The 18,400-nt window shown below is 36.9% G+C and overlaps 3 protein-coding genes and 1 pseudogene across 7 annotated transcripts; 2 read left to right on the top strand and 2 right to left on the bottom strand.

Annotated features, from left to right (window-relative positions):
- The first annotated feature begins 1,725 nt into the window (after positions 1 to 1,725).
- LOC111021235 (Protein kinase family protein) lies at positions 1,726 to 7,983 on the top strand. Its single transcript, XM_022298117.2, has 16 exons — positions 1,726 to 2,410; positions 3,333 to 3,461; positions 3,573 to 3,646; positions 3,734 to 3,803; positions 3,896 to 3,951; positions 4,402 to 4,473; positions 4,605 to 4,699; positions 4,805 to 4,871; positions 5,072 to 5,201; positions 5,290 to 5,508; positions 5,594 to 5,736; positions 6,068 to 6,242; positions 6,351 to 6,441; positions 7,077 to 7,234; positions 7,322 to 7,510; positions 7,595 to 7,983. The coding sequence occupies exons 1-16, from the start codon at positions 2,057 to 2,059 to the stop codon at positions 7,652 to 7,654; spliced, it is 2,082 nt and encodes a 693-aa protein (XP_022153809.1). The 5' UTR covers positions 1,726 to 2,056; the 3' UTR covers positions 7,655 to 7,983.
- A 483-nt stretch (positions 7,984 to 8,466) lies between these two features.
- On the top strand, positions 8,467 to 11,446 carry EDA3 (DnaJ/Hsp40 cysteine-rich domain superfamily protein). 2 transcript variants are annotated; one of them, XM_022298160.2, is made up of 5 exons: positions 8,467 to 8,677; positions 9,212 to 9,306; positions 9,850 to 10,006; positions 10,638 to 10,730; positions 11,223 to 11,446. In XM_022298160.2, exons 1-5 carry the CDS (start codon positions 8,599 to 8,601, stop codon positions 11,351 to 11,353), a joined length of 555 nt encoding a protein of 184 aa, XP_022153852.1. In that variant the 5' UTR covers positions 8,467 to 8,598; the 3' UTR covers positions 11,354 to 11,446. The 2 variants fall into 2 exon arrangements, with proteins under 2 accessions (XP_022153852.1, XP_087976909.1); XM_088120783.1 differs by lacking the exon at positions 8,467 to 8,677 and adding an exon at positions 9,548 to 9,660.
- Positions 11,447 to 11,574: 128 nt separating this feature from the next.
- LOC111021266 (putative E3 ubiquitin-protein ligase SINAT1) lies at positions 11,575 to 18,150 on the bottom strand. Of its 3 annotated transcripts, none has more exons than XM_088120781.1 (5): positions 17,573 to 18,150; positions 16,262 to 17,454; positions 15,561 to 15,947; positions 13,284 to 15,429; positions 11,575 to 12,469 (listed from the first exon to the last, which is right to left on the bottom strand). In XM_088120781.1, the coding sequence occupies exons 2-4, from the start codon at positions 16,529 to 16,531 to the stop codon at positions 15,109 to 15,111; spliced, it is 978 nt and encodes a 325-aa protein (XP_087976907.1). In that variant the 5' UTR covers positions 16,532 to 17,454; positions 17,573 to 18,150; the 3' UTR covers positions 11,575 to 12,469; positions 13,284 to 15,108. The 3 variants fall into 3 exon arrangements, with proteins under 3 accessions (XP_087976907.1, XP_087976908.1, XP_022153850.1); XM_088120782.1 differs by having other exon boundaries at positions 11,575 to 12,459; positions 16,262 to 16,538; positions 17,573 to 18,149; XM_022298158.2 differs by having other exon boundaries at positions 16,262 to 16,538; positions 17,573 to 18,149.
- On the bottom strand, positions 12,694 to 14,301 carry LOC111021268 (GTP-binding protein BRASSINAZOLE INSENSITIVE PALE GREEN 2, chloroplastic pseudogene; annotated as a pseudogene). The gene is made up of 2 exons (XR_015789336.1): positions 13,284 to 14,301; positions 12,694 to 13,071 (listed from the first exon to the last, which is right to left on the bottom strand). The product of XR_015789336.1 is annotated as a GTP-binding protein BRASSINAZOLE INSENSITIVE PALE GREEN 2, chloroplastic pseudogene (transcript).
- Positions 18,151 to 18,400: the final 250 nt, after the last annotated feature.

Here is an 18,400-nt window from a genome sequence, read left to right on the forward strand (position 1 = left end):
GAGGAGAAAACTTTTTCGCTCCACCCTGGTGTCCAAGTTAATCCAAGTCGAATTAGGCAATCCAAATCCCTGACTCCTTAGATCACCACCCTAATTAGCCTAGCTCATGAGATAACCGGCTCAAGTAAGCAGCCCACAAACTAAGGTTAGCCCTTAGCAGACCTGAAATCATTTGAGGAGCTTCGAGTAGGAAAGATTGGCTAAAAAATCTTGTTACGCACAAGCTCTTTTGGTGTTGGGTTCTATATAAGGTTACTTGATCACTTATGAATCATCTATGATCTATCAACAATTAGCAACGATGACCCTCAAAGCATCCCCATCAAGTTGCTTGTGAACCTATAGAGAAAGATCTAACAAAAATACACTTGTTGCCACACACGTAATGTCATCCTAGCTCCACATACGACTAAAACTGTGATCTCATTATTATAAAGAGTTTGGATAGATTTTGACTGGTGTCTAATAGTGCTTTTCCTATCGCAATTACTACTTAAGTACACTTATCTTCTCCAATATTGTAATGCTATTATTGGTTGATGCTGACGTGAACCGAATTAGAGGAGATAAAAACAGAGAGAGAGAGCTGATGGAAGCAAAGAACCTGAATAGGAGAGCTGAGAAGACAGAAGTAGTGCCACACCAACCCAACAATAATTATAGATTATTAAAATAGCAACATTAATATTATCCCATTATAGTTCTACCAACATTATTCATTAATAATTAAGGTAGCAAATATGGCACAAACTTAACGATTAAGATATCTATTCCTTCTATATATCTATTCATTCTATTAAGGTCGGACGTTCAAATTTCACTCCATATATTTATTGTATTAAGAAAACAATGCATTTAACTGAAATTTTCATGACTTTTTTCTTAAAGTGTTATCTTGATTTGGCTCAATTTCACTATGGTTTACATGATTCTGAAGGTTTTAATTTAGTCACTGTGCTTCTAAAAGTTTAAACTTAATCCTCATTGTTTGGCTCAACCTCACAAATTATTCCATAACCATTTTTTACCCACTCAAAAAACTATTAATTTTGCTCGACTTTTTCTTTAGATCCAAACTATAATATAAGTAGCCCATATAGTTTCCAAAATTAGAAACATAGAGTCAAATTGAACTTAATCTTAAATCATAAAGACCAAATTGATAACTTTGAAACGGTAGAGTCTAAATTGAGAATAAGCGTGAAAATAATCAAATTTGTAATTTAACTAAATTATAACTTAACCTTCTAGATATCAGTGCCATCCAGCCCAGACGGAGCCCAAATGGAATCTAAAAGTTTGATGAACCAGTCCAGTCAAGCCCAATCTGAAGTTCAAATTTGATGGATCGAACAAGCCCATTTGGCCACACTTCATATCCATATTTACAGAAATAAATAAATAAACTAAAAACATCACTCGAATAAGTTTTAATAAATATTCTTAAAAAAATATAATTTAAAACTGAGCATCAAGTGACTCGATCTAGACTAGACATATGAAACTGATCTAGTAAAACTTAGATATCTCAAATCTAGGAGTAGTTTACAATTTCATAAATATTTATTATTGGTATTGTTAAAAATTTATATAGATACATTAATTAGTTGAGTTAATGAAAAATGAAAATGTTTTATATGGAGAGTGGACCCACCGTTACGCGTTCCAAATACAAATACGCTGCACATGATTTGATGACTTGCTCGCATTCGCTTCCGTTGTTACCACGTCATCTCTACAGTTGAGACGACGTAGAGTCGTTCCTTTTTCCTTTTTACATTTCTTTTTTTCTTTCGTCAAACCCTAACCCCGATTGCAAGTGCAAAGCCCCCCTCAACCTCAAGATCGGTTTTTCCTATCGGCAAATCAGTTTCACGCACTCACTCATCCTTGAACCAATTCTAGATTGGATTCCTCTTCTCGTTTCCTGCAAATCTCCTTTTCTTATTTTCCCCCAAATTTCGGCCATGTCTACGCTATCGGACCTTAGTTGAATCCAAGATAATGATCACACTATTGCCGTTGTTTCGCACCTACTTTTTTATGGGTTTGAACAATGCCGGTGCTTCGCAAAGGTGTGCGCAGAGGCCGCGCTAGGATCCTTCCGAAGCGGTCCGACGAGCCTCCGCGTGTAGGAAATTACGTTAAAACTCGGGCTGCGCTCGCTAGAGAAGCTGCGGAGGCGAGACCCAGGCCAAGAACTAGATTGGCGATCAGAGAATTAAACAAGAATCAGGACGACGAGGTGATTGTTATATCCGAGAGGGATACTGGGTTGGAGGATAAAAAGGTGCAAGAGCTTCAGGAAGAAGAAGACAAGGGCGCGATGGGTGACGAAAGTGGCGGCTTGAGTGCTAACAAGGCTGCTGGCATAGAGGAAGAGGGTAGTTCAGCGCCTTTTCCGGAGAAGGTATGTTTCATTTTTGATTGACGTTTTGTTATTCTGATTGTTTGCCCCCCTTTTTCTTATTTGGTATTTTTATTGATATGTGTTTGGAGTAAGTGCTTGATTAATTGTGTTAACAATGTAATTGAAAAATATGAGCGTCTATCTTACAATCGGCAGACCGTAGACAGTGTATTTTACAAGTTTCTTTTTGGTGATTGTAGATGTCTGGCTAGCTCACATGTAATCTTATGGGACAATCACCTGTCAAACGAAATTTAACATCAAATTGTTCATATATAATACTGTAGTTGACGGTCAAAGTCTAACTTCTAAGTCATCTGCATTTGCTCCTTTGATCTTTGGCTGACCTATGATGGTTTACTTTAGGACTTATCCACAGTAATTTTGAACTCTAATGGATCTCTAGTTGAATAGTTTCATGATATCTAATATGCTTACTTGTAAATGTTTAGTGTTTCAATTTTATACGATCGCAAAGAAAGGAATATCCTCTTTATGACTTGTTCTATTGTGCTGAACTTCTAAAATTTTAGGTCCTGTTTGATAATGATTTCTGTTCGTAGAAATTTTGTTTATTTCCTCACAATTTCTTTACTATAGTTTTCACCTTTCTTAAACAAACATTTGAATTCTTAGCCGAATTTCAAAAATAAGAACAAGCGTTTAAAAACTACATTTTTTATTTTGTTTTCAAAATTCGACTTAGATTTTGAAAATGTTTTTAAAAAGTAGATGTAGATAACAAAAGAAACTCACAGGTGGGAGTAGTGTTTATAAGATTAATTTTCAATAACCAAATGGTTACCAAAATGAGCCTAAGTTATAGGACTTGGCATATCCTGGGAGTACCTCGAGTGAGTTTACTGTGCCCAGAATTGTTGTTTCATTGTAAGTTCATTTATTTTTTGTGGCCTATTTTAAGGTTCAAGTAGGAGGCTCACCAGTGTATAAGATAGAGAGAAAACTCGGTAAAGGTGGATTTGGGCAAGTATTCGTTGGTCGTAGGCTTACAGGTGGAAACGATCGTGCAACAGGTGCTGCAGCTACTGAGGTAATTGTCTTGGAAGTACTTTTTATTAATTAATTCAATATGTGTTCAATTTTAATTTTCAGCATCCATATAGTTTCATATCTTTACCTGTTATTCATTTATTTATTTCAGGTTGCTCTTAAGTTTGAACACAGAAATAGCAAAGGTTGTAACTATGGTCCTCCATATGAATGGCAAGTTTACAAGTGAGTGAATTTCTGGGTTTTATGAATGTTTTTCTTTTGATGAATAGAACTTGTAATTATACTCACCTCTGTTACTTTATTGAATAGTGCCCTTGGTGGTAGTCATGGAGTGCCAAAAGTACACTATAAGGGCAGGCAAGGAGACTATTATGTAATGGTGCGTGAACAGCTTCATCTTATTGTGGTATATGGTTTTCATTTTTTAAAAATATTTTTCCTTAAGTCCATATGTTCAATTTTCCTTTTCAGGTTATGGACATGTTAGGACCCAGCTTGTGGGATGTATGGAATTCTTCGGGGCAGGCGTGAGTTTCTTAAGCTTATCTCTATGTGGTTACATTTCTCACATATGTATATGTACATATTTTGCATTTCCTAACATTTTATCTTTACTTATCATTAACCTTAAAAGTAAAATGCTGGATAAATGCAATTTGCAGCTGCGGGATGTATTAGATTTGCATTCTTTGTTTCTGACAACGGTCTAGGGATTTTTATTAAATAAATACTTGAATGAGATTGGATGAGATCTTGAGATGACATGAGGTTGAGTAGAGGGATGTATACTATTAGGCTTTTAGAGATAACACTCAACCCATTATAGCTAATGCTATTACAAACTAAATACGAATAAGAATGCCATGGGTGTCTCTAGTCTTTTAGTAAAGAAAATTGTCAGTGCTTTGGTTTATGGATCGTGGAATATCAAATTTTGAACATTCATCTGCATGTTTGTCGTGATTGGATTTATGCAGCATGTCCGCAGAAATGGTATCTTGCATTGCAGTGGAATCATTATCAATCTTGGATAAGATGCATGCAAAAGGGTATGTAATTGTGGTTTCTTTATATTCATGTATTTATATTTTGGTTTACATATTTCTTCTTTAAAATAATTGATCAAATTTATAGTTCAGCATTTTGTATCTTGACCATTTTGTTAAAAAATGATCAATAGTTATGTGCATGGAGATGTTAAACCAGAGAACTTTTTACTTGGTCAACCTTCCACAGCACAAGAGAAGAAATTGTTTCTAGTTGATCTTGGATTAGGTGAGAAAATTTCTACGACTGTTATATTTGTGGCATATTTTTTATTGGTTTATTACTATTGCATAATGTTTCTTATATCATCTATATCTGCGAATCTTGCTATAGCAACTAAATGGAAAGACAGCTCTTCTGGACAGCACGTTGAATATGACCAACGTCCTGATATGTTCAGGTGGGTGATGTGTGCTTTCATTAACTACAAGTGCTATTGTGATCCTTATGACTGTTATTTTAATCCATAGTAATCATTTGCATGTTCCATTTGCTACTCAGAATCAACACTAGCATTATTTTTCTATCATGGGTCGTTATGTCTAATTATGTTGATATTGAATCAATGATCTTGATACTTTTTCTTGCCTATGACCTCAGAGGAACTGTTCGATATGCTAGTGTTCATGCACATTTGGGAAGAACTGCTAGTAGAAGAGATGATCTTGAATCTCTTGCATACACTCTTATATTTCTCCATCGGGGTAGGCTACCATGGCAAGGTTATCAGGTATTAAGCGTTGAAAGTGTATTTAGTATTGTGCTCAAGTTTTAGTTGCATTATCGAACTGATATGAAAACCTGTCCCTTTATGTTAGGGTGACAACAAATCCTTTCTGGTTTGCAAAAAAAAGATGGCAACATCTCCTGAAATGTTGTGCTGCTTCTGCCCTCCACCTATTAAAGAATTTCTTGAAATTGTGGTGAACATGAAATTTGACGAAGAACCCAATTATTCTAAGCTAATATCTTTATTTGAGGGTTTTATTGGGCCAAATCCAGCGGTAAGACCCATAAAAACTGATGGTGCCCAGAAGGTAATATAATTTCCCAATGTATTTGAATGAGGTTTTTCTTCCAATGTGCTATTGTATAAATTTTTCCTCTGATAATCATTGCTAGATTATCAGTCAAGTTGGACAAAAGCGTGGTAGGTTGAATATGGGAGAAGAAGACGATGGGCAGCCAAGAAAGAAAGTTCGTTTAGGTGTTCCTGCCACACAGTGGATTTCAGTTTACAATGCTCGACTGCCAATGAAGCAAAGGTAATGTTTCAAAGTGAAGCTTTCACGATGCCATAAAAATGCGATAATGAGTGTGACCTTTTGTGTTGACTCTCACAAATTACCGGGAGATTGTCAAACATGTGTTCTTCATCCCAAGAGCATTTATCTGATTTAGAGGATCTTATGCTGTGAAGTGTAAACTGTGAAGCATCTTATTAGTTCTTCCTTAAAATTTCTAATCAATTAAGAACTGTGGACTATTCTGTAATGTATTTTGAATGATACAGAGAAGGGGATATTGAGTTGGCATTCATTCCGTGAAAAATTTATAATGGCTTGTTCACAAAGAATTTTCTTTCTATGGTGATAGGTATCATTATAATGTGGCTGATGCAAGGTTGTCACAACATGTTGAGAGAGGAATTGCAGATGGTTTACTTATTAGTTCTGTGGCATCTTGTTCAAATCTTTGGGCATTAATCATGGATGCTGGAACTGGTTTTACAAACCAAGTTTACGAGCTCTCCCCCTTTTTCTTGCACAAGGTCATTTTCATTCTTTGAAGTTTGGAGTCAAATTTTCACTACCGAAGTTTTAAATTACAATAAATATTCCCTGAAAATTTGGAGACTGAAATGTTAAGTTATAAGCAGGAATGGATAATGGAACAGTGGGAAAAGAACTATTACATCAGTTCTATTGCTGGTGCTAATAATGGAAGCTCCCTCGTAGTGATGTCAAAAGGTTTGTTTGCTTTAATTATGTTTAATTTGAGATAGGTTGTTGCACTGTAGATTGATAATCTTTCTATCCTCTGTCCCCTGAACCTCCTTATTGTGATAAATCACAGGACATTGTTGTCTAGGTTTATTTGCACAATTAGGAACTGGTTTTATTCTTTTAATATTTCCTGCCTATTTCTCTATTGAAAAGGTCACAACAAGACTATAGTCAATAGAAGAGAATATCCTGGGAGGCATGGACATCCAAATTTTGGAAAATAATAATTCTTTGCAAAATTTGGGATTACTTTTTGTAACATGTGTTTAGTTTTTTTTTTTTTTTGCTCAAGTCTTAAGTTGATGAGCTTGGTTTTCTCTTTTTATTTTCTTCTGTACTTCCTTTCATCGTGATGAAAGTTGGTTCTTCATAATAGAAGAAAGAACATATAATTAAATGCGAATGTAGACAAACATTTATAGTTGCCTAGCAGCAGATTAAATAGATACTGGATAACGGACTTTATTCTAGTAGTCTGTTGGTTTGGATTTTAAGATGCTTTCATTCTATTATCACTTCTGCAGCAGGGTTCTTGCTATATGAATTTACGTATTTGTATTTTCCATCATTTTCATTCTCCATTTATCCTGCTTCTGCAGGCACTCAATATACTCAACAGTCATACAAAGTGAGTGATTCTTTCCCCTTCAAGTGGATAAACAAGAAATGGAGAGAAGGATTTCATGTGACCTCAATGGCAACCGCCGGAAGCCGATGGGGTGTTGTCATGTCACGCAATGCTGGTTTTAGTGATCAGGTTGAGTTTTGTTTATGTTCTCAGCATCTATGGTTAATTATGTTTTAGTATAACATTTTCTCTCAGTTTAAAGTTATTAATGCACAGGTTGTGGAGCTTGATTTCCTGTATCCAAGTGAGGGCATCCACAGACGATGGGATAATGGGTATCGAATAACATCAACAGCTGCAACTTGGGATCAAGCAGCTCTTATTTTGAGCGTTCCCAGGCGCAAACCTGGTGACGAGACTCAGGAAACACTGCGTACATCTCAGTTTCCAAGCACCCATGTAAAGGTACACACACAGCAGAACTGACATATGTGCAATTTGGAAATGGAAAAAATAGATTTTCTTAGGGATGTTTGTTTGTTGGTGCAGGAAAAATGGGCGAAGAATCTGTATCTTGCTTGCCTGTGTTATGGAAGAACTGTAGCTTAAATGAGATTTGATCCATCCCCCAAGGAATTCTAAAGAAGCAGCAGAGCCAGAGATTGATTTTGTTGTTGTTATGGGGCTTCCTCCCTGTGTTGTGATAATAGAAATAGTTGTTGCATTCCAAATCATCCTGTATTCTTAGCATATGGGAGTGGAGTTGGAGTACACGTCGGTGATTGTATATTAAATTGGTTCCGTCCAAAAGCTGTATAAATGGCTTTCTTTTTTCGGTTTAAATTTAGTCCTAAATTAACAAGTAAAGTATTCTGCCATTCAAGCTCGTCCATGTGTTCTAAAGAGTAATATAATAATCATATCAGGTATTTGAACAATTTTCCGAATTTCATTCCATTCCAGGTGCTGGGAAAAGCTATTTTATTATTTCATTTTTTATTATTCCAGGTGATGTGGTGATGACTTGTAAGGTAGTGGTATGCGCGCGATAGAGTAAATTTCAATTATGTTTTTCTTATTGTTTTTAAATGAAACATAAACATTTTACGAAGGAAGAGTTAATTCTAGATATGACCCTTCAGTCACCGACCCAATTCTATTAAAATTTTTTAAATAGATTAAAAAATTCAAAATTGAAAGAGAAATTAATTTCATCTCATCAAATGTAGTTGGAACTGCAACGTGTTGGCCATTTTTTTAAATAAATTTTTTGTTCCTGCAACTGGGGTTAAAATTAATTGTCATAATTTAAAAAATATCATAAGAGCCAAATAATATATAGTTTAATGATGTATTTAGGTAAATTTCTGTTTTATTTAAAGTACCCGTTTTTTCCTGCCTTTAAGGAAAAAGTTTTGCTATTAGAAAATGATGAAGTGAAATTGAATTTTAAGATTGTGGAAGAACGGGGGAGGGCAGGCGTAGGAACGAGAGTTGAGAGTGTTGGGTAATTAATTAGAGTAGCAGAAGGAGTGGTGCAGAGAGAAGAGAAGATGATGGCGTCTTCTTCTCATCTATCAGCCATTCCCCTACGCCTGTCTTCCACCTCCACAAGAACGAACTTATCCCACGGTGAGCGCTTTTTCCCTTTCTTCTCTACCCTCTAGAAATTGTTCAAGTTTGTGCCCAATTGTCGACTATCCTGCCACTTGCATTGCTGCACAGTTCTATTAGTAGAGGGGTTTAAATTTTCATCTCCGCTGCCCTGTGTTGTCGATCGCAGCACTTAATCCTCTGTCTTTTTCAGCTCTTGAAACCATGCGTATCCACTTAGTATTTAGTTTTATTTGCCGATTCAATTGTTTCTGGTCCCATTTATATGCTGAATTACTGATATAGCTGCGGACATAAAAGTTTCCTTATCCAGTTTTGGTGTGCTTCTTGTCATCTCCTTCTCCAATTGTTGTTTGAGACCACATTATTCTTCCGTTTCTGAAAGTTTTTGCTGTATTGATTCACTTGTCAACTTCTTCCCCAAATGGTCATTGAGAATACTGTCTTGCTGAGCTAGTTAACCACGAGCAGCAATACAACTGCTAAATTATTCCCAAATTATATTTTAGCTCGGTTTCAATTGGGTATTTGTTTCTTGTCAAACCTCAACAGCTAAATCAAAGCCAATTGTACTTAATGGGACCTCAAATTTGGACAATGAAAGCTGTAGTAGTGGAGATTCTAATACACCATCAAAACCACTTAAGGTAAGGATCTCCGTTTACTTCTTTGTCTTTTTAGATTTTTTCACGGCAACAACAGCCCATTCAAGATAGTGATACTTGTTTTAGTTTCCTTATTGTATTTATGATTTATAACCACAATTCTATACTGGGCAAGCAACAAGTTTATGTTAATATTATCATGTAATGTATTTACTGTGTAATGTGGATCTTTTGACAGCTATGATTTCTCACACTATCTATGACTGATTATGGTAGATTTAAGTTTTTGGAATGGTTGTAGACTGCATTTCATCTTTGATGCATGACTTGGATCAGAGCCCCTTAGATTTTTGGATGAGACTGACCGACAATTGTATTATGTCTTTGGACTATAAGGTACAAGAGCTCTGTAGACTTGGATATCAGTTTCTGAAATTAATTGATTGACCATATTCCAGAAACTGACACCTTTAAGTGCATTTCCAAATCTTTCTGTGATTTGAATCATTTGATATTTTTGTAATATAATCTAATCTTTCTGTGACAGCATTCAGAACTTAAGTCGATAACTATTATTTACCACAGGGAACTCAATTCTTGATCAGTCGCCGATGGTGCCTCACATGTTTGTGTTCATCCATGACACTGATAAAGGATTTTGGGGGCACGACTGGAGCTAGTGCAAATACCATGGATGGAAAACCTGTTTGCCGAAATTGTGGAGGAAGTGGTGCTGTACTTTGTAAGTATACCTTTTTGATTTGTTAGAATCTTCTTTGTTCCATGGATGGAATTTTTATTATTCTTTCATGGAGGCAGTTGAACTTGTTTAGTGCTGGCATTTCTTTACTAGTTATGAGGGATCGTTGAGGTTTAAATTTGATTTACTTGGAGATGGTGTTGATGGAGTTGCATTTATAGCCTCATAACATGTAGAAGTCGAGGAAAATCCATACGATGTTGGTAAAATTTCATTTCGGTATAATATAAACTAGGTAAGGAAATTGATATTAATTTTCTCTTTCAAAATACACATTATGGAAAACTTTCAACAATTTGACATTCTTTATTTGCTTCATTATTTATGTTTCCTTGTCTAAATTGTCATCAAGTTCTTCTTCTTATGAGCCTATCTTGGAGTTAAAAGACTCATTTCCATTTTCATTTTTATGTTGCTAGTTATTGAGCAATGCTTGGAATTTCCTTTCTAAAGATGTATAGAAATTTGAAGAGAATATACATGCAATAGCAAATTTTCTTTATGGTTTCCTTTTTCCTTTTATTTATTTTTATTTTTATTATTATTATTTTTTATCAACTTTATCTATATGGGCTCCGTATTTTCCATAGATGCTTACTGTTATTCTTCTTAGGTGACATGTGCGGTGGTACAGGCAAATGGAAAGCTCTGAACAGAAAACGGGCTAAGGATGTCTACGAGTTTACAGAATGTCCAAATTGTTATGGTAATATTCATCTCGATGTACAAATTACAGTGATCTCATCTATGAATGCGACATATCTTTGCATTGTTTCAGTTTGATATAACTTCACATCTGCTGGTACCTGGAAAGTAATGTCCTCTTATGCTGTTTCTGATAGCCTTGGGAAAATTGACTTTTAGTTCATTTTTTTCTTGCAAATTTAGGTACTTGAATCCATGATCGTTTGATCTTGCGAGATACTGAACTGACCTCTTAAGATCCCTGGACAATGACCAAATTCTGTTCCTAATTTACAAAAATTTCAAAAAAATAAAATAAAAAAGAAAAAAAAGGAAAGGAAAGAAAAGAGGGATTTCCATACCTTAAGCTTCCATTATTGCATTCATCACCTGTTTGTGTTATCGCACTGGCAATATCTATATTTTTATTATTGCAACTTGCACGGGAGATTTGTTATTTCGTTTTATAATCTCATCTCTCTTCTTTTATACTGATTTGTAATTTCTTGTGCAGGTAGAGGAAAACTTGTATGTCCTGTTTGTCTAGGAACTGGTTTACCAAATAACAAAGGTCTCCTAAGAAGGCCTGACGCACGAAAATTGCTCGATAAGATGTACAATGGTCGCTTGTTACCAAATTCTTGAACTTCATCTCGTTTCTCACAAATTAGCCTGTCTAGGTGATACATGTATAACTTGTTTCAGCTGGTATAAGTTACATGATTGTAGTTTTTGTCATGGTTGGCTTCATGTCATTCATTGAGTGGAATAACGTAGGTATAACTTAGATGGCCATCCTTTTTGATGCTCAAAACACCCTCTAATCGTCAAATTCATTTTGTTCATACCAAAAAGAGTAGAGCATATACGTCAAATCACACTGTTCCATCCTCGTCGCAAAGCATTGTCAAACATGATCTAGTTTTCATAGATTACAAAGGGGCAACGTGAATTCAAATTTATAAGAAATTCAAAATCACGTTAATGCAAATGAAAGAGAATAAAGAATAGAAACAAAGGAAAAAAGATTAGGAAAGAATCAGAAAGAGACAGCAACAATCATGCCAACTTTTCGGTGCAGCAAAGTGAAACGGATGTAGAAGCTCAAGCCAGTATCCTTATGAATGAGGCAGTGGATTAAATATCCTTTGATGAAGTTACTTGTGATTGTGTTGAGCGAGGCAAGTGATCATCTAAAGAGAATTATAGTTTATACATCCTCATAGCTCTCGTTCAAGCCTTGGCCTCACTAAGATTCGAACTATTGATTTGTGTCGTTGAAGTTCGAAAGCCTTCAAAATCTTTGTCTCCACACAGTAGGCTTGAAGATGCATGCCTTGTATTCTTCATCATGAATTCCATATTGATGAGGATAACTTTCTGTTCATGCTACAAATTTTAAGCAAAATCATTTCATCCAACACAAACTTTAGGCTCACCCTTTTTCCTCTTCTTTTCACTTTGATCAAGTGGTTTGTTTGCAGCGTGATCAGTCTTGGAGACAATTTTTGATACTGTAAATCCAGCATCTTCAAAGAAGTTCGATTGGTAAGGGATGACAGAACTTCGAATAACAAACTCGACTCCCTCGTAAGTCCACCATAGTCCTAAGATTGCTTCTCCTTGAAGTCAAATAGCAAACCACCCGAGGCCAGCAACAGCAATGTCTACCCAACTTGAATCCCAACTACTACCACAAACACGAAATTCTCTTCTCACCCATTTTCCAAGCTCTGCAACTCGATCTTTACCTATAGGTGGCTGAAGCATGAAACATTGAGGATTCCTTAACAATTACATTTACTATAACAGAAACCCTAAACAACTACATAAATGTAAGAGAGTAAGGAAATTCCGAAGCCAACTTTCCACAAATATGAGATCAAGGCTTTCCAAAAAAGAATATGAAAACACTATGGCACCCCAAATGTTGCAAAATGAAAAACGAGAAGGGCAGTTAAACCACCGATTAACTATTCATAACATGATCATAAGTATCGAATAATAAAAAACAGGATCATAAGCATCAAACAATATCGATATGAGATAAATAATAGAAGCCATATGCACATTCTTAAGACTATGTCATTTAGGAAGCCATTGACAATGAAACTCGGAAGACGCTTACATAAACCAATTCTGGGACAGCACTCAAATTTCAGCAACATGATGCAAATGGTTATAGTGAAAATAATACTGTAACTGATTGCCAAAATCATCCTCTTGTATCTTGCTTGCATTTTCTATTTTCCCCATGTGTAATAGTAGATAAGGAGAGCCCACACTGTAACATAAATTGAATCTACAAATGTTTCTTCCACATCTAGCCTCATGACACCCGCAACATGAATTGTATGACCAGCCTAAAAAACGGACAAAAAGAATGAAATCTCTAGCACATTACTTAATACTAATGATCTCAACTTATGCTTGAAGTTAAAATTAATGTATATGCTATTTTGCATATTAGCCAATAAAAATTTCACTTCAATCCATATAATACATTTCAAAGATCATGAATTTATAGTTCAAGGAATATATAGCTAACCAGCATCTAAATCTGATTTAGATTTACCTTTATCCTGTAAGTCCTCGGCTTCAATTCCTTGCTAATGTGAACAAGTTTCTGCTCTTCCCTTGTCAATCTTGTCGTAATCTGGTGGGGATTCAGAAGCCCAGGCGTATCGAACAACTTGGCTTGACCCGGAAGAATGCCCTCCACTCTGATTATCCCCAAAGTTGTTCCAGGCACTGGTGCTTCAGTCAATTGCGTGATCTTCCCACCAACGTGCATTCCTATTGAATTAATCAACGTGCTTTTCCCAGCATTTTGTGCTCCAATTGCCCACGCATTTCCTCTTGGCCCAGCCAAACTAATAACATCCTCCACCAAATTTTTCAATCCCCAATCTCTAATAGCGCTTACCATGTGCAAGCTCGTTATCTTCCTTCTTCCCTCGCTCTCCATCTCACCCAGTGCTCAAATCTCGTGGGTTATAACGAGGTAGGCAACAGATCTATTTTTGTCACCACAAGCACCACTCTAGGCACATTACCTGATTTCCCCTGTTTCCAGACAGCTGAATTCTCCTCAAATTGTCTCCGACACCAAATTTGCTACCTTCTTTGAAAATGACCTCAACGACCATCAACACGATAGATCGGGTCCTCGTAGTCGACGCCAGCCTCCTACCAATAGTATGATTGAAATCGAAATCCGGTAACAAATTCTCTACTGTAGGACCCTTCACCTTCCCATGAAACCTCAATGAGTGGCACCGCGAGCATACGATAGGCGCATTTGGGCTTTCTCGATCGCATTATCTTCCGTTTTCTTATTCCCAGACTCGATTACGAGGCCTCTCTTCAGGGAATCGGAGCATTCAGACTCGTGATCAACGGGCACGAGATGCGTAAGCAATCGATAATTGGAATCTTTTCTGGAGGGTTTGACGAAGAAACCAGGATGGTTGGGATTTGGTGTCTTGCATGTGAACTCCACATCCAGGGCAGACGAGGAAGAATTGGGAAGCGGCTTCGTCGTAGTTGCCATCTGGGGCGTACTCATTTAGCACTAAAATATTTGGGAAATGTGGTCAGTAATAAAAAATTATATGTTAAAGTTAAAAGCTCTTCACTGCAATCGCTTCGATCCACCCCCTTGGGAGGGTAAAGAGCTTTCAACGCGGCCTCACTTACGTCTCTCTTTTTTTTGCAGGTTAAAAAGAATAAACTCATCTCATTCTAAAACCTTCGATGCCGACCGATTACCCTCCATCCACGGATTTGCAATCACCCTTTATACCTGGAAGAAGCCCTCCCCACTTGCTTCTCAGACCTGGAACACATATTTGGTTAAGATTGATGGCGTCGTGCAGGCGATTTCTGCAAGAGGAGGAAACAAAAGGGAAGCGAAAGGGAGAGAAAACAGGAGAGAAAATGCCACATCTACCCTAAAATAAAATTATATAAAACTAATATATTTTGCCATCTCATTTTAAAATCCATGTCAATAGAATCCGCCCATCAATTTAATTGCTGCGTCATCTTTTTTTTTGTTAAATATATTAATGGAAGTTTGACTTCACGTATCTTTTAAAATTGTTAATTTTTTAAACTTATGATCTAAATAGAAACCAATCTTCAAATTCAGGAACCAAAGGTGTAGTTTTGATTTTATTATTCTTATAAATGTATAAATGGGTTGCCATTACTGTGAATAATTTGTCATTTCTGTCATATATATTTGAAGCAAAAAATTATATTATACAAAAAAAAAGAAGCAGAAATGTAGATGATGATGAAATATCAAGCTTCTAACAATGCTGAACCGTAGCCTTTACAGAGATAAGTCTCACATATTGTACAAATTTTGAGAATGTATATATTGTTCTCAAATCTCACCGTACTCTCCATATTCGTCCTACAACCTTGAGCTTCAGTTCCTGGCCATGATTTCCAGAGCAGAACAGAGCCAAGTTCCTGTGAATGATCAATCCATCCTGACTGTCCCGAACCTTCCGATGGCTATCCCTGATGCTTCTCGGCGTACCTTGCCACATGAGTTTTCTCCCATTTCCACCAACTTCCAAACTGTAAGAAAATTTCTTCGCATCATCGTCGTCGCCCATGAACCGGAGGAACGCCATGTAAACAGGTGCTGTTCCTAACCGAAATGCTTCAAAGTGCAAACAGAATTGTCGTCCAAAGCAGTTAAATACCTGCAATAGATTCATATGAAAAACAGAGAATGTTAAATGAAATGCTGCTTCTTTCATCCTAAACACGAAAATCAGAGTTTATGCAGGAGATTCCAGCCATAAACAGAGAGAAACAGAGAGGGAGATCTCACAGTTAGCATCCATGTAGCATTTTCAACTTCTCGGGGATTGGATTTGACGTATCTATGGCTGAAGGAACATCCCTCATGCATATCAACCTCGTGATCGTCCTTGAGATGCATGACGAGGTACGGGATGTCACCAGTTACAGAACATTCACCTCCTGCATAAGGGCAGTTGTAGGGGCGATATTTACAGTTCTTCTCATGTTTAAGCTTGCTGTAGTATGGGAGCGTGTCAATGCAGCCTAGATTTTGGTACACACAAGGGAGTTCGAGCGACTCGGCCACCTTTTCCAGCACTAGGCACCTTATGTTTCCAAGCTCATGGCGGCACGTAGGGCAGCAGTTGTGAACCCTTGACTTGCAGCTTGAACAAAGGGTGTGGCCATTTGCACACTAAAACATAAAACTATATCAGCTGCTATGGGATTAGAGTTACCTTAAATGTGTTAATAAACTCAGCCACAGTGCAACTCAATGATTTAACAAAATAGCCTTCCATTTGAAGGTAGAGTGAAGCCAGCTAGAACGCTTTTTATACTTCATTGAAAACTATTTTCGGGGACAGAAGGATTTCTTAATAATGCACGAGGCCTCTAGGCATTAAACTTTGATTCAAGGTCACAAACTTATGGCATTTGTTTCAAGATTCCTTCTTGGATGGGCAAGCATTGTAAGTTCTGAAATTCATCACAATTAGAATATGGTACCTGGTAAATTGGAGGGTGCATTAAATCCATGCAAACAGTGCAATCTAGTAGCTCATGTACATTGTTACAATTCCTGCCAAAACCAGTGGAAGATTTCCTGGAAGAGACGCTTTTGAACTCTGGACGAGAAGTTGCTGCTTGAGAATCTATCGATGTAAGGCGCAACTCGGTCACTTCCTTGCAGAAGCTGGCCCCAGAAGAAGAAGTATGTTCTTCCCTTAACTTCTTCTGCTGGTACATCTCCTTCTCTCTGAATTCTACAATACTCATGGGATCTCTGAGATTTAGTTAAAAGAGAAGTGTGATTACCAGAGGGACTTGTTTGAACAACTTATAACTGGTTCCGTAGAAACTTTATGTTATGCAAGCATCTCAAAACTGGTTCCATGGACCAATTAATTTGTAGGAAGATCACATCAGCAATGTGGAGTTGATTCAATCATATTTATTGCCGAAGGTGCAATGTAAATTGCATAATAATACAAAAAAGGGATTCAATTCTTGAATCTCTGGAAATTACAAATCAAGAATTATCGATCTATAAAGCCATACGTATATTTATAACATACCAAAGGCAAAATTCGTATCCAGAAATCAAATGAAAACTAGAAGTGAGCTGAAATTTGATAGAGCAAGATGTGCAAGGAGGAAAAACAATTAAGGTTCAATCATTCTTCAATGCTTTCATAAATGTATTTATGAAAGCAAGGGATATCTTGTAACAGTGCAGGAAGTACAGAATAACCTGTTCAAAATGGAAACTATAAGGAAGAATCTTCAAGGTATTTTTGAATTAAAAATTCATGTTTGCATTACAATTTACAACAACTCAGTAGTCATAATTGGATGGAATAATTGTTGCCTTGTACAACAGAAAAGTGGGTTAAAGAGTGAGAAATTAAAGTTACATCAGCCCAACAGGAGCACAAAATTTTATTTTCTTTTGTAGTTTGGCAACTGTGATGGGATAAGAATCTATAAACAGAAAAGTAGAATATAAGGGGAACTAAAAGAAAACAACAATTTATCTATTAATAGCTGGTTTTAAAAACACCTCCGTTTAAAATTAATTGAAAAGAGCTAGCATTATTCCGTCTTAGTTAACAATCAAGAACGAAAAAGAGAAGAACTAAGCCAAATTCCCATGGTTTCGAATTGTTTAACAGTCACGAAGATAACCAGAATGCAGCATCCTACATGACAACAATGAAATTAAACGACGATAAATTTTCAACTAGCATTTTGAAGAATCAACAGAAGAGCAACAGAATGACGAACAAACATTAAAAGTAGACAAAGAGACCGCCGTACCCAGATGGAAAAAAATTGAAGCAGAAGCAGAAATTGCAAAATGGTTAAGAAATGCAGTAGGCAGATAAGATTCTGATCCCCAAATGCTTGAATATCCAACTTTGCGCCGCTCCGCCTTCCAATAATTGCAAAATTCTAGGGCCCCAAAAGGAAAATCAAAGGACGAGAAAGAACAAGCTGGTGGGTGGTGAGGTGGAGCAATGTCGCGGGCGAGGATTGTACGTGTGGCGCCTTGATTGGCACAACAAATCTCTGGAGAGTCAAATAATTTTGGTTGCTGAGCAGCCCCAAACGGATCGCCTACTGGTGATTGATCCTTTTGGAGAAAACATTTGATTAAAACAGAGAAATAATAAAGAAATTGGGGAAAGAAACAAGGAATCGAGCTCCTGAGGCACGGCGACAGCTAGCGTAGCGTTCTCGTTCATGGGAATAATTTTTTTAAGAAGCTTTTGAAAATGGGGCTATTCCTGTTCCTGTGCCTCGTCTTTATTAGTGGAGTGGCGCAGTCTTGGCTTTTGCAGACGCGAAGAAGCTGACATTTCCCGCACGCAACGTCTCCCAAAATTTATTTGCCATTCCCTGGAAATCTGGCCGTTAAACTGGCACCATTTTTTAAAGAACCACAGTGCTATAATCCACTACGCGTGAAACACTTGAAGCTCTACCACATGTCGGCTGTGGACTGGTTCCCCGAAGATGGATCGAATTCATTCCTTTTGTGTATTCGAGCTCACGTAAACCTGAGCGCATTTGATTACAAGTCGGCGTGATGTCCACGTGGTAGTGAAATGCACAGGAATCCAATGTAACCAAAGCATAAAAAAC

Source organism: Momordica charantia, assembly GCF_013281855.1.
Source record: "Momordica charantia cultivar OHB3-1 chromosome 2 unlocalized genomic scaffold, Mcharantia_2.0 BLBB01000002.1, whole genome shotgun sequence".
Taxonomy (NCBI): Eukaryota; Viridiplantae; Streptophyta; class Magnoliopsida; order Cucurbitales; family Cucurbitaceae; genus Momordica; species Momordica charantia.

Coding starts and splice junctions, on each gene's coding strand:
- LOC111021266 (XM_088120781.1), bottom strand. CDS start 16,531: ATGAGTATTGTAGAATTCAGAGAGAAGGAGATGTACCAGCAGAAGAAG. Junction 15,948..16,261: donor TGCACCCTCCAATTTACCAG/GTACCATATTCT, acceptor TTTATGTTTTAG/TGTGCAAATGGCCACACCCT. Junction 15,430..15,560: donor ATGCTACATGGATGCTAACT/GTGAGATCTCCC, acceptor AATCTATTGCAG/GTATTTAACTGCTTTGGACG.
- LOC111021235 (XM_022298117.2), top strand. CDS start 2,057: ATGCCGGTGCTTCGCAAAGGTGTGCGCAGAGGCCGCGCTAGGATCCTT. Junction 3,804..3,895: donor AAGGAGACTATTATGTAATG/GTGCGTGAACAG, acceptor TTTCCTTTTCAG/GTTATGGACATGTTAGGACC. Junction 4,700..4,804: donor TCTAGTTGATCTTGGATTAG/GTGAGAAAATTT, acceptor ATCTTGCTATAG/CAACTAAATGGAAAGACAGC.
- EDA3 (XM_022298160.2), top strand. CDS start 8,599: ATGATGGCGTCTTCTTCTCATCTATCAGCCATTCCCCTACGCCTGTCT. Junction 9,307..9,849: donor CACCATCAAAACCACTTAAG/GTAAGGATCTCC, acceptor TATTTACCACAG/GGAACTCAATTCTTGATCAG. Junction 10,731..11,222: donor AGAATGTCCAAATTGTTATG/GTAATATTCATC, acceptor TTTCTTGTGCAG/GTAGAGGAAAACTTGTATGT.